This window comes from Bacillus rossius, chromosome 1 (genome assembly GCF_032445375.1).
Source record: "Bacillus rossius redtenbacheri isolate Brsri chromosome 1, Brsri_v3, whole genome shotgun sequence".
NCBI classification, from domain to species: domain Eukaryota; kingdom Metazoa; phylum Arthropoda; class Insecta; order Phasmatodea; family Bacillidae; genus Bacillus; species Bacillus rossius.
The window spans coordinates 93544865-93560306 of record NC_086330.1 but is presented as its reverse complement, the minus strand read 5'-3'; the positions used below and the strand labels follow the sequence as shown (position 1 = coordinate 93560306).

General features: G+C 35.9%; 1 protein-coding gene across 2 annotated transcripts in view; it reads right to left on the bottom strand.

The window, feature by feature from the left end:
* Window positions 1-994: 994 nt before the first annotated feature.
* LOC134540202 (brefeldin A-inhibited guanine nucleotide-exchange protein 1) overlaps window positions 995-15442 on the bottom strand; it is a 289907-nt gene continuing 275459 nt past the window's right edge. For both annotated transcript variants that reach the window (XM_063382784.1, XM_063382793.1), the window contains exon 30: window positions 995-14388. In XM_063382784.1, coding sequence (XP_063238854.1) covers window positions 14245-14388 — 144 coding nt within the window. In that variant the 3' untranslated portion in view covers window positions 995-14244. The remainder of the gene's footprint in view (window positions 14389-15442) is intronic.

The following is a 15442-nucleotide window of genomic DNA, read 5'->3' as shown; positions in this document are numbered from 1 at the left end:
TGGAGAAAATCTTATGAAGTAAAAGTAAAAAAGAAACGAGAGAAAAAAGAAATTGAGTAACAGACTTCCCCTTCCCCCTCTGCTAACAGACATTCCATGGCAACCCATGTATCACGTGTCACATCCCCTGCCACTGCAAGGTTCGCCAGTACACAGTGTTCACAAATCGTAGAAGTGAAACAGTCTTCTGTAGGCATGACGAGTAGTGTTTCAACTAAGCTCTAAACAAAGTTCAAAAATTGTATAAATTACACAGTTTGTAGGCATGGCGTGCAGTTTTTCAACTAAGATCTTTTCAACTTGCTAGACAAACAGGTGATTCCCGAATGGCTTTCAAAAATTTAGTTTTCTTCCGGATTTCCTGGCAACAAAATTATTCTAGCTTATTTCAACGTTTCCCGATTTTCCCGGTCAGGTGATACCCTAAAAAAAAAACCAAATTTATAATTTAAATTCAAATCTTCGTTCATTTACTAAATTTTACATATCAACACATCTCCTAATGTTTTTCATAGTCTTACCATGAACAGAATTATTCAACAGTTTCCATATGTACATATATTTTTGAATAATTGGTTGTAGCTGTTGTCCTTATTTGCATATTCTAATGTATAAATATCTGTAAGAAATGAGCAAGATTACTCTTTAAATAAAGTTTAATGACAATTTTTGTATTTTAAACCAAGAGATAAATGTTATTTAAGATTTCTCACATGAACACATGAATTGTTTAAACACTGCTTCAAAACAATGACAAAAAGAATGTTTGTGTAATAGTAAAATTACATCAAATGCTCAATGGAAACAGGAGAAAACTATTCTTAATAAGCTTATAATATGTACTTCTAAAGTTATAAATTAAAAGGAGAAGAAATGGAAAACATATTTAGCTGGCAGTAATGCTGGGTGTATCCAGGGCAAAGCTATGGATAATTGCCTGACTTTAGCTGGGCTATCACAAATTAAGATAAAAAAAAAATTAAAACACTTTACATTTCACTTTACATTACAGTATTTATTGTAGAGAGGTTATCTACAAAAGTTTCATACATGTAGCTGAGTAAAAGGAACCTTGAAGTGAAAACACTTCTAATATACTTGAAAATGCATGCAACTAATTAGAGAAGTTGCTACTTAAACAAGTGTATAAAAACAATAAATATTTTAACTGTTTCATATACACCATTAGAATAACCTCACATCCAGATATCTTGCAGCATGCTAAACATCAATGTTTCTTTACCGATTGAATTGAGAAGTCTATGGCTTAAAAAAAAAAAAAAAAAATACAATGTACACAGTATGTAATAGCTAATAGTATACACATTAACATATTAAGGACTAAAATTAATACTTATCTCATTTCCCCAATTCATACACACAACAAAATAAATATGACTTTAAGTAAAGATCTACTACACAGCTCTCTTAATTAGCCTACAAACCATTAACAAATTGTTTGTCCAGGCTAACTCTCTGTCACCATTGAGATATGATCACCAAACATTTTTGTAATAGGTGCTACTAAATTGTCAAAATGTTGTACATGATACACATCTCAACAGGTATATATTGCTAATTCTGACACAAAAGATTCAGCACTGTAATTCAAACACTGCATGCATTAGGTAAACTATAAATGTCTCTATATTCCAAACTATAAATATAAATGAACCTAATAAACTCAACATTTGCAAATATGAACAAGATTGACTGTGCACTATTTTATAAAATATGACAAGAAAACTGAAGTGGAAAAATTAAACTTTCCAAATACATTTAATATAACCAACTAATCAACTAATAGTAATCATTAAACATTTTTAGTTAAACACAAAAAAAATTCAAGAGCAGATTTTTGAAAAAATATGCAAGAAAAAAGTGCTGTATATTGCAATTATGTATCGGACAAGAGTTTTAACAAACTACTGTTAATGAGTTACCTCAAATATATAGTAATTTATAATTACCCTTGTGAAATAACTATAAGAAACTGGACTATCTGAAGAAAAAAACAAAAAAAAAACTACAATGTAAGTTGTATATAGTGATTGAGAATTTGTGTGACAAGTGTTGAAAAGATTAATTTTACTCCTCACACACATATTTGGAATGTTTCATTTTAATCTCTCTTGAACTACAAAATAACACATACTGTGATGAAATCAAAAGAATGTGTTAGAGCCTAACCAAGAATGAGCATGTGCTTACCATGCTGGGTTACTGTTGTGATCCTTGGTATGCAACAGAATTGCAGGAAAGGTCTTGAATGGTGAGCAGTGTTTTTGCTGCATATTTAACAGTGATACTATAGCAGTAATAGGGGCAAATGGCTAAAATAAGAGTGATATAGTCATTATGCTAAACATCCATAATATATTCCTCCAATTCTTCACTGCTGAATTGAAGTCCAAAATCACTACATATTTTATTAACGAGCTTTATATATTAAAAAGTTTAATTTAGGGTACTAAAATACAGCATTTGCTGGCATAAGGTGATGTCAGATTTTCAGAAATGAAAATTGTTAACTAAATTGGCCCTTCATATAATAAGACCTGAAGCCAATTGGTCTTAATATGAATGTAACAACTTTGCTTATTCATGTGATCTAAAAATTTTAATTGGCATCTTATGAGAAAATTATCTGAGTGTAGACAGTGGCCACTCAATTCAAGATACAATTTTCTAGGTTCACCCCGCCCTGCTCCCCATTTTTTAATTTTCCAGGTCATTTTACTCCAGTCGTTATCAACACGAACCTGTACAGGATCGCTGCCTGCTGATCATTTTCAGATGCTGCAATGTCTCATAATAAAAATTGTGCAAATTTCACAAGCATTTTCCCAGTAAACAAGCAAAATTTCAAACTTATTCCCCCAGGTCCTTTACATTCCAGACATTTTCCTGGTTTTTCCTGTTTTTCCAATACAGTGACCACCATGAGTGTAGAGAAGCTATGAATAAAACCACTTTGGTTTACAGTAGAACCCTGTTCTGATATTCCTGCTTATAATACGTTTCTTGATGTTGCATTTCCTGCTTATGAATTTGCTTTCTAAAATTTAATAAATGCAAAAAAAAGTTTTAAAAACCTAACTATTCAAACACTTACCCATCTACCCATCAGTAAAGTTTAACGAGTTAAAAGGTCTACTTCACTGTTATACCAAAAAACAAATACTTCCATTCCTTGCCTTTCTAGTGTGTTTTCAGACGTACATACACAGTCCTATAATATTTTAGTTTACTAAATAATCTGCAATGGTAAAAAAAGGTTTTTCTATTGCTGATAAATTTAATTTATTTTATTCATAACTAGTAATTCGAAATTACACATTTTCAAGTTGCTAAAAAAAAAAATAAAAAAAAAAATGCATTCCCATTCTATAAACATCATCACAAATCATGAGACAATTTTACAGAAATGTGGCAATGTGTCTTTAAAGACAAATAAAATATAAGCTTGAAGCACTATGAAGTTGAAAAATTGTTGCCTTGGTTAAGCAAATTCGAGCTTCGAGTGTACCCACCAGTGGCGTGTATTCAATAGATGCTAGGTAAGCAGTGTTTACCCTGTTGTTTTGTTATGTTGCTTGGCGTAATGTAATAATTTTTGCTATCTGGTAATTTCATCTCGAGTGCCAATGCGATGCGATCACCGTAGCGGGCGCGTCGGTTAGCGTGTCACCCGGTTGTCATGGTAACATGAAAGCCGGGCGGAGGGGGGGAAAGGGTTCGTGTATCTTCGTGAGACTACTTCGGTAAAGTTCGCTCAAGGCCCGCTGTAATCAGAGCAGCTGGCCTTATCTGTGTGTGCGCACATCAGCAGGCTGAAGTTGCGTTGTGTCGTGCAACAAACAAATACCGGTACAAATTTTATTTTTACATCTTATAAGGCAATTTTCATTGCGCAACAGTGTCTGTTTTAAGAACACTTTATTCTGTTTTGGTGTTTACTGTTTTCATTTTAAGTGCTAGCCAGTGAGAATGTAAACTTAATCTGCGACTGCCGTCCATGTGCCAACAAGGTAAGCTGTGAGTTCCGCAGCGTATGCTGTCCGGGATGGAGCAGGACTCTCAACCCGACCCCAGCCGAGAACACAGCCACTGCGTTGTTTGCAATTTTTTGAGTACTAATTTTAATTCTTTTTCTTTTGAAGATAAAAAAAAAAAAAGGTTTTGCAGTGGGGAGACCGACTCCTGATTTAGACATAAAAACAACAGGAAATTCTTTTGTTAGACATTTTAATTGTCATTTACATTCAAAAAATGAGTGGTTAAAAGGCTGCCCATTACTTGGGAAACTCTTTTGCTGGCCATGTATGCTTTTTGTGAAAGAAAAAAATGTGTGGCGCAAAACTGGATACATTGACATGGGCAATTTGCACAAAGCTTCAAAAAAACATTGCTTGTCCCATACCCATTTGCAAGCTATTCTTTGTGAAAAACCTTTGGTAAGATTAGGATAGACCACTTGCTTGACGACAAAAAAAAAAAAAAAAAAAAAAAAAAAAAAAAAAAAAAAAAAGTCATCAAAAACACAATGAATTGGTTAAAAAGAACTGAGAAATCTTGAAATGTTTTGTAGATGTTGTTTGTTATCTAGCAAAGCAGGAACTTCCTTTCAGAGGTCACCACGAAGAACATGACTCAAAAAACAAAGGGATTTATGTTGAACTAATTAACCTCATCAGTCAGTACGATTTAATTTTGAAACATCATCTTGAAACGTCCTCAGTTTTTATAGGACTATCAAATCTAATACAAAATGATTTGATTTCAAGTGTAGCCACCGTAGTCAGTGAACGCATTAGAAATGAAATTGAAAAAAACTACATTTGTTTCTATCAGCCTAGACGAAACAACAGATATAAGCAATAAGGCTCAACTTTCATACATATTTCGGTACATTGGGGAGGATGGTAAAGTACAAGAATGGTTTATGGGATTTTTTGATGTGTCTGAAAATTGCTCTGCTGAGGCCATTTACAACATTGTTGACCAATTAGTGGCTAATTACAGCTGCGAGAAAAGACTGGTAGCTCAAAGCTATGATGGCGCTGCTGTTATGGCTGGTCATTTGAATGGCCTGCAAGCGAAAGTAAAACAAAAATATCCTCAGGCTACATTTGTTCACTGCATGGCGCACAGGCTAAATTTGGTGTTATCACAATCTGCATGTTCAATAAAAGACTGCAGAATATTTTTCAGTACATTAAGTGGATTAGCTGCATTTTTTACGAAGTCCACAAAACGTACAAAGGCCCTTGATGATGTTGTAAATAAGAGATTGCCTCAAGTTTCAGCCAAACATTGGAACTTCAAGTCGCGCTTAGTTGGCTCAGTACATGAATACCAAGACAAACTTATTTGCCTGTTAGACAAAATCTGTGACCCTGAAGAAAACTGGGATCAAGAAACTGCCATAAGTGCCAAAGGCTTTCTAGCTTCATTGAACGACTTCAACTTCAATTTTCTGTTAAAGGTTTTTGCTGACATATCCCCTCACACAGATGTTTTGGGGAGTTATCACAACTTCTTCAAATAAAACGAAACAATTTTGAAACTATTTGGGAGAAAACAAAAGCTGAAGTAAATTCCGAAGCACAAGAACTCAAAAGGAAACGTTTTGAGAACAGTGATAGTAGTGATCTCAAAACATTTTACAGGCGTTTGTACTACCAAATTATTGACACTGTTATTCAGCAAATGAGCGACAGATTTTCCAGTTTAGAATCTCTGCAGTTCCTAGAACTTCTAGAACCAAACAACTTCACAAAACATCGAGAATGTTTTCCCGAAACTAGTTTGCAGTCTGTATTAAATCTGTATGGTAATTTCTTTGATGTTGTTGCACTGTGAGCACAACTTGTTGCAGTTTATATGGCCCTGGAATTTTCAGGTAAAAATGTATGCGAAGTTTTACTATTCATACTTTCTAACAACTTAGAGGTAGCATATTCAGAAGTGGTCAAGTTGTGTAAACTGACATTAACTATTCCTGCTACTAGTGCCTCCACAGAATGAAGTTTTTCAGCACTGAAGCAAATAGACATACAGCCATAGCACACAACAACAAAACAGACTTTCAAAACTGGCATTATTGTCCATTGAAAAAGATTTGCTGTGTGAAATGCAGAATGAGCAAACTTTTCATGACTGTGTAATACATAAATGAGTTTTCAAAAAAAGAGAGAAGAATCAAGCTTGCATATAAGTAACTTTTTTTTAATTTGGTGTCTTGTATTATGTTTTAATTTGTTTTGCACAGATTTCAATTATCAATATTTTTTGACGTGACGTCTAATAAATCAATGAATGCCGGCTGCACGCACGAAAAAGTGTCCCATTATGCACATTGTCCCGTTTCGCTGTGTCCCATTACGCTCATTTTGTATTGCTCTTTGCTAACCTGAACCTCCTAGCATTGCGACCGAGTCCGTGGCGTAATTCTGTTTTCATGCATTTCAATGTAACATTTTCATTGCTCTTTGATAACCCGTTCCTCCTAGCATTGCTGCAGAGTCAGTGGCGCAAATATATTATTTTTTACTGCATCTTGGTGTTGGGTAAGCCATTTTCCTTCACATCATCCTTGAAACACTCCCATTCGTTTCCTACTTTTCCTATCATCGTCCTATCCTTAACAGAATAATACAGATTGGAAGAAGTTAAATAGCAAACATGTATAAAAGTTATAGTTAAAATAATCTCTTCGTTAAAGTAATAAACATATTTGAATTAATGAGTGCAAATAAAAGTAAATTTATCAATTAAATTGTGGATTTCATTTCACTCCTTCTTTGTATCCATACAAAATAGTGATAATTCAATAAAAATGATTCAATTTTATTCATAAAAGTATGTAATCATGTCATCCATGTTTTGTTATGACGTGACGTTAAACTATCGTTCGTAAACCGACTTTACAGACAACCAATTTTTTTATAAATATTATGTACCAATTAATTTATTATTGCATATTGCTTATTTTAGTCTATAATAGATATTGTGTTTCTAGGCCTTTATGGTCATTAGTGCCTAGTACTACGTTTTTTTTAACTGCACTTAAAGTGTTTCTATAGATAAAAGTAAAACTATTGTATGTATTTATGGTCTGCCCGCCTTATCCGTGGACTTCGCATCCGTGGTTGAAAAGTAAATAAATAAAAAAAGTAAAAGCCAAATATGAAATGTTTGAGAAAAATATTGTGCTTAGTTAGTTCTAATGTAATCAGTAGCTAAATTGTAAAAAACAAAACTGTTTTACGTTTGTCTTTATTATCCAAGTTTAAAATGGTGTAAAAAATGTTCTCGACTTGTGTGAAAAATCTCGTCAAGTTAATTTTTGTGTACTCAGTAGTACACTTTTAAAATAGAAAATGTTTCCCTAACGTTGTCTTTTTTTCTAATTTAAAGTTGTGTAAAGTTTTTCCTTGACATGTGGGGAAAAAAACTCTCGTTAGGTTTACCCCGCACATATGTACATTCCAGCGTTTCTCAGATTCCACCTCAATCCTCTGATCGCCGGAGCTCTGCCTAAGGATAAGGCGGGCCTACTGCGTATTATATTTTTGTGAGCGTATTTGTATGTTATGTTATGTAATAACCCTCTCTTCATATTGCCGTTTTACTTTAATAGTTCTCTGTCTCCGAAAAGATAATAATTTTGCTCCTGGTTGTAACAGCTGGAGTACTTTGACAGGTACAAGAATGTATAGAATTACTTAGAATGAAGTGCATTTTATACTTCTACCAGGTAAAAACTGCAAAAATAGCCCCATTTTGCACCTAGAAATCCAAATTTTTCTGGGGGAGGGCCCTTAAGGTCGGCGATGGGTGAGACAGCTTACCCACACAATAACTCTACCACACGCCACTGGTACCCATTAGTGGTTTTAAGTTTTAACATTAAATTTGTTTATACAGCTTGATGAGTGCAATGGTAAAAAAATTAACACAGACAAGTACTAAATTGATATTTCCTGCTTATGATTTTATTTCCTTATGCTCACTTGAAAAATGTTATAACAGGGTTCTGTAGTTCTTTTCCAGATATTTGTCTAGCACTTGACACCTGTGACCAATGAGGAAGGATGGAGAGGGTAATGAATTTTTCTCATTGTGCCCTACCAGAACAAAGAGGGGAAGGATCAAAGCTGGAAACTTGTCGACCAGCAGTTTTATTAACGAAAGGAAGAAATCAGTTTAACTGCCTTTCTTTTGATAGTTCTATCTGAGTTTTGCACCTGACTACATGAAGACAAGATGAGGTAAAGTGTCTTCATTTGTTTGAAGCTTGTTGCTGTAGAAAGAAAACAAGAAAATTGTAAACAAAATAAGTAGATGATGAAAAATAGCATTTAAAAAGCTACTTTATAGCATTTATTTTTTGTTCTGTAGCATTTATTAGCATTTATAATTTTTTTAAGCCCTGTAGTGTGCGATGTTCATAACATGCTTTTTAAAAATATAGGAATATAATATAACAATACTGACATTGTAATTAGATATAGTAATAAACTAATAAAGAATTGAATCAAAATACAAATAACAAATACAGCTACATGAGACAATCAATCATACAAATTTTTGTTTCTGACCACTGGTAACACAACATACTGTAGCAGAGAAATTTGACACACTAAAAAAATTACACATCGACACCATGTTCATGATAATTCATGATTAAATGAAAGCATTGAACATGTTTCAATGGTATTCTCGGTCATCCTTGTCCTCCTGTCAGTGACAATGAGGTTGTACTTACTGAAAAACCTTTCAGCATCAAAACTACTGACCGGAAGCCACACACATCTCAATGCCGCCTCAGAAAATTCTGGGTACTTGAGCTTTACTGCCAAAAAAATCTGTATTACATCACACTTGTCACCCTCTTTAACGTGGTTAAGCAGTTGCTGATGAAAGTACAGGAACCCTTCTGTGAAATTGTCTGCACTCAAATAATTGAGAAATGGAAGTCTCATTCTGCACTCAATTGCACGCTTTTCATCCACCTTGTTCTTCTGTCCTGCAAGGGTAGGATTGAACAAAGAACCTACATTCTTGTACACTAGGTACACTTGTTCCACCTGCCATGTGGTTAGCTAGTGTGAGAACACATTTCTGCATGCAAGTCTTCAATCTTCCTTTCACTCCCTCTTTGACAACAGCATTGGAATTCTGATTCAACAGTTGAATGGTTCCATGTGGGAAAGAACCATCTGCATACCTCTGCAGAGAACTCTGCAGTGTCTCCAGCTCATCCCGCAGTTTGTGGGCATATGGGTATTCAGACCCTTCAAGATCTGTGATTAATGCCTTAATCTTCACACCAATCTCACTGACAAACTTTATTTGTACTCTTAGGAGAAAAGCAGTAGTGGTGTCCTTGAACATGCCAACAATATATTCAATGCTACTATTTGTGAACTCACATTCACTGGAGAAAAATGTCAAAATTTCCTCAATGTATTGAGCCAAGTACTGTACAGAATTAAACCAAGAATTCCAACGTGTTACTACTGGAATAGGAAATAAAACTGTTGGGATGTGTGGGCAGTGTTCCTCCAAGTATGCAATGTATGCATTCTTTATTTTTCTTGAATGTAAGAATGCAGTTTTCATTTTGGTAACAAGTGAGTTTAATTCCTCAAACTCCTTTACAATGCAGTCCCCAAAACTATTTAATTTGTGTGCCCAACATTTTAAATGAAGAAGCTGTTCCCCAAAGATAGTTTTCAGAGATTGAAAACATGTCCCCATGTAACGAGCAGAATCTGAGACAATGCCCACTACATTGTCAAATTAAATTTCTAATTTGTTTACAGTGTCCAAAATAGCCTGACTACAGGTTGTTCCATTTGCTTTGCTCAGAAACGAACAACTTGCTAAGTACACACATTGGGCTGAACTTGCAGTTACAGTGCGAAATAATACCGCAAAAACACACCTACCACAAGTGTTTGTTGTTTCATCAGCAACCACAACAATCTTTTGGTCTCTTACAGCTTCCTTTATTTCTGTCTGCATGGTTTCACCCACACATGGTACAATGTGAGTTCTGAGAGTGGCTGCCTTTGGAAGGTCTCCAGAGCCAGGAATATATCTGAAAATAAAATTAATTTTGTCAATACATTTATTACAATGCTAACTGGTTAGCACACACATTTACTGCAACCAAAATCCTGTACTTACTTTGTCATGTACGCCCGAACTGTAGGATCATCCACTTTGTGAAGTGGGATATTTGCTTTAAGAAACATTTTCACTGTTTCTTCTACAAACTCCTGCTGTTCAGTTTTGTGTTTTTTTTTTTTTGCTTCTGAACTAACGCCGGCAGAGTCGCTTGCCGTTTATTTTCACGCTGGTGTGAAAATTTCTTAAGCAGTTCGATGTGTGACAATGTTTTGATATGTTTATCAGTTGTGTCTTTTTTTCCCAGTGTATACAAATATTGCAGGGCTTGCACATGAGAATATTGGTATTGCTAACGTAGAAATGATGCGATTTATACTGCTCTGCTCTTGAATGCGGCCCTACAGTTTTCGTCCGCCCCATCTCGTAAAAATATTTACGCAACCTGATACACGGCACAGCAAAGCCAGTTTTTCTTTACCGCATGGCCGACTTAGGAAATAATTCACACCAGGAGTTTAAAAAAGAGTGAGCAAAAGACAAAACAATGAACACGGGTGGTTTGATGTGACGCACGGCGGGAGGAGGGAGGAGAAGCGGAGGGTGGCTTGTTGAATGATGGACTGCGAGGGGTGGGAGAGACTTTTTTTTGCTCGTAAGGAATACGAGGGGGGAAGGGAAGTTGGTTTTACAGTTACCGGGTAGTGTTTATGAGGAAAATAAGTTATAAAGCTGAGTTCAAACAGAAAGGTGTGAAGTATGCCGAATGAAACGGAAAAAATATGGTGGTGACAAAATAAGATACCAACGGCAGCAACCAATGTCAAGTACTGACTGGTGCAGCCAATCATAACTCCAGAAGGCGCCGAAAGATAAGCGAGCATTTTGAAGGATGAAACAAGGAAAATATCCAGAAATAGAAGCGGCCGTGACCGTGAGTGACAGGCAAAGAGATACGGTACAGTAATTTATTGTACACATCGCCCGGGACACGAGGTGTGTTTACAGCACTTTAGTGCAGACTGTACTGGTGGGCCTTGACAACTTACGCTGGCTTATCGCTGCACACACACACAAACACAAAAGCAGCTGCCAAATGCCTTGCTGCTTGTCCCTTGGAAACAAAACATGTGCTCTGACGGGAAAAAAAAAATTCCAGTACAGTAAAACCTTTTTGTTGCGACCCCATTTATTGCGACCACCTCTCTATTACAACCCGATTTCGAGGAACCGTGAAAAAATTGCCGAAAATCTGAAGAAAATAAGTTTCTTGTGGTGAGTAGCGTGTTACTGTGTTTCTCTTGCCGAGTGCTGTACTGCCGTAGGCAGCGCATATCTAAAAATAGATACCACTTCCTGTTGACCGCTGTCAGCTCTTAACAACCCCCATTCCACGTCCCTTTGCCGGCAGGGTGCAGATAAAGGTTTTTGTGGCAACGTGTTTACACAGCGACCGACTGGATGCACGCCCGCCTCGACTTGTGTTAACTGCCGCAGCGATGTTTATTTTGACAGCCCGTGGGTTGATAGAAAAAGGTCGCTTCACCCAGCATAAAAAAAAAGGCTACGCCACTTATTCCCCACTCAGGAAACACACTGGCTGCTGTCTGTCTCCCCCACATTTATCTTCTAACATTCCACGTCTCACCTCTCGCGCAAGCAATAACGAAGCGACCACGCATTGGGCCGTTTTATGCTTTGTTTGGTGACAGCAGCTTGATTTTATTCGGTATATTCCTTTTCATAGGACCCTTGCTATTAAAATACATTTATATTTAAGTTTGAAAGCTTATAAATTCCTTGCCAGAGATGACTGAACTCGAACTTGGTGTGAAAAGTGACATATTTTGACCCCTCCCTCACCGCTTTAGTACCCCATTCATAAAAGCCCAATTTTACGGGAGAAGGGAGGGTGAAATGAGCATTTTCTCACCAAAGATTTTTCAAAGGAAGTGAGGTTGGGGTGTTATAAGGGAGGACACTATATGGTTTGTGTGTCTCGGAGAGATGAGCTAGCCTTGAAGAATGTTAACGAGGGGAGGGAGGGGTGAGCTTATGCGTCATGAAGCCGCTGCCGCCAGCCAGCCAGGCGAGCTTCGTGTGCGCCCACTCGCGTTGCAGAACCTACAGCTGACATATTTTTAAAGGAAATGACCCATTATTTTTTTGTTATTCTTACATGAACATTATTGGAAGTATTAAAGCCTACACAAAAATACGCTGTGTGTTAAAATTAACAGATTTTAATGTTCTTTCATTTTGTTTTTTTTTCTTTCTGAATTTCACATTTTGGTCAAAATCTCCAATTTTTTTACGGTTTTCTCGAGAATGTATTCGTTAAATCCGGGGTTCGTGACATTGGGGTTCTAGTGTATTTAACTACGGCAAGCAGAAAACGTACATGTAAACTAACCAGTAAAAATAAACTGTCTTTTGACATATTTTCTTTAGAGGTGGCCTGTAGGGCAACGGACTAGTCATTAAGGTTGAGGTGGGTTTAAAGCAAAGCCGTCTAGCATTGTGAGTGACAGCATCCTGCCATTGTACGGCTGGTTCCTTAGCGAGTAGCGGTTTGAGGGGGGGGGGGGGGGGGGTTTTTTAAATCAACTGGAAATTTCTGAAAACATCTATTACGACCCCCCCTCTATTACGACCCAATTCCTGGGAACCGTGAGGGGTCGTTTCAGAGAGGTTTGACTGTAACTCAAAATAACACAATGGTTATTTAGTATGTAGCACAAATTTGCAAGTTGGTGAGTTTATCGCATTTTATCGCTGGTAAACGGGTTTGTCGCATTTATTCGCAGCTATATCATTCAAACGATTTTTCATCATCTCTAAAAATAAGCTATATATACAATATTTGTAAAGTATTTTTATGAACATTTATAATATCAATGCATGCTTACCAAATTTGAACAAATTTCTTTTTACAAAAACTTACTTTATATATATTCATATAAAATAAATACGCCATAGTTAAATAAAAAGAATTCCATAATTTAAATAGTTAAAAAAAAAAAAAATCATAAGAACTAGACTATTAATTTGAGAGACTAATCAAACCAATTTCCCCCAACAACTGATAAAATTCTTCTCAACTCAACAAATAAAAACACATTTTATTTTCCCACTTTGAGACTGATTTCTAAAAACAGAAAAGATAAAGTAAGTACAGATAAATGCTACAAGAGTTAAACGCAAAACTTAGCACTTCTTTGACAGAGAATCATCAAAAAACAATCACCAAATATCAGATGTTACGCACCTTGATGCATTTTTGACGTTAGACTTTAGTAAATTTGTTTCAATTTTTTTTAGTGTGTATTTGAAACTCTTGGCATGTCAACAGTATTTTTCTGTGCAGTGATGTTGTTTGGATTAAGACAAAACTTTGCCCAAAATATTTTTTTTTCCTCATGTAAAAAGCAGTCAAACACAGGACGACCACCTGGACACAAATCGATGCCAGGTGCTACTACCCTCCATCAATTTTTGGAACAAAATATTTTGGAAAGGAGTACAAAAATAAATATGTAGAAGGCCTAATAAACATATATACATACATTATACAAATAAAAATGTAAATACATAACCAAACAAGTATACTTAGTGAAATCTACTTGTATTTTAATGGAGTTAAATTAATACTATCTGTTTAGTGGTATTCGCTCCACTTTTCGTGATTGCCAAATGTAAAAAATGGGGTTCCTGCAGCCACAATGTCAGAACTAACTACATACAAACTCTAACCCTACTTTTCCTATTCCATTGTTAATGGGTTGAATTGATGGCTGCATTAATAATGACTGATAACTTGACCCTTCCGTGGTAAATAAACTATAGCATGCCAGTGCTGTAAGCATAATCGACCCAACATAAAAAAAAAATTGAAACGTGTCCTCGAATGACTAGCAACACACCCCCCACACTGAGTGGGAACTAACACTCCTACCCACTATGTTCATTGCCAATTGCCAGAGGTGACACAACAAGTAGAGTCACGCGTAATCTGAACCATCACAGCTGGAGAGCACCACTGTCCGTGTGGTGGGCTGCGCGGAGCAAGGACTAGCGAGAGGCAGTCTGCCCCGCCACGTGGCATCATTGCGCGGCAACCCTCGTGATGTTGAATACGGGCCCGATCCGCAGGAAGAAGCGCCTCATCACCGATCTCAACTCCGGCTTCAGCTCAAAGCACATGATCTCGCAGAGCAGAGGGTAGTAACTGGATGTGTGAGCAGCAAACTGCCAACAAAGAAAAAAGTATGTTACACTAGACTTTTAAATTAAAGAAATGACAAGAGTCTCTGTGAGTTAGACAGTTCAGAAAAAAATAAATTTCTTCACAAAATTTACAATATAAGGTAAGATACTTAATACAAAATATGTAGGGTCTAAGCATAATACATCTTTATAATCAAACTGGAAGTGAAAAAACACCATTAATAATTAACGTATACTAATAAATGAAAAGAAGCAACTGTAGAACTCAACTTAAGCCTTAGTAAAAAATCATAGTATAGCTAGTTTCAGTCAATCAAAGTGTTAGTGCTGAATATAGATAGTGACATAGATATTCATACTTGTTAACAATGTCAAATTTTAAGAAGAAAATGTTTGCCAATCCAATTAATAAAAGGTCTTGCATATACATAGATAGCAGTAACATACTACCGACAAATTAATACAACTTACTGATTATGCTTTAAGAAATATGACTTGTTTTTTCCCCAGTTTGTAACCATTTTCAATATGTTGTAATGTTCATGGCACAACTATCAAATTTCCAGCAAAAGTTTAAGTCTACAATACACATCATTGCCATTATTTTGCCACCAGTGAGAGTCCAGAAATCATGCTATTGTGAAACTTGCAGAATGTTTCAGTGCAGAGATTTTCTTTTTACAATGTATTTTTTTTAAGTACTCCCTACAACACAATATTTTTTTTTGAAAATACAAATAAAAATGTTTAACTGAATTTTTTTTTTTTACAAAATAACCATTAGTTTTATTTGTAAAAATCATTTGAGTCTACATTATATATAAATTATATTAGACAAATGTTTACAACAATTTAACTTCTATGTACTTTACGATGGGCCAGCCAATTCACAGCTATATCTCTTAATGAATTTTCCCCCTAATTAACCAACATAGCTTCATATTTGACAGCCCAAGCTTGTAGTGGGATATCCCAATGGCTTTGCACACCACAACCCTGGACATTCAAGACAACTGTGGTGAACTGAAGCACTAGAACTCCCAAGCCCACCAAAGTCAGAGCTCATGCAGACTTG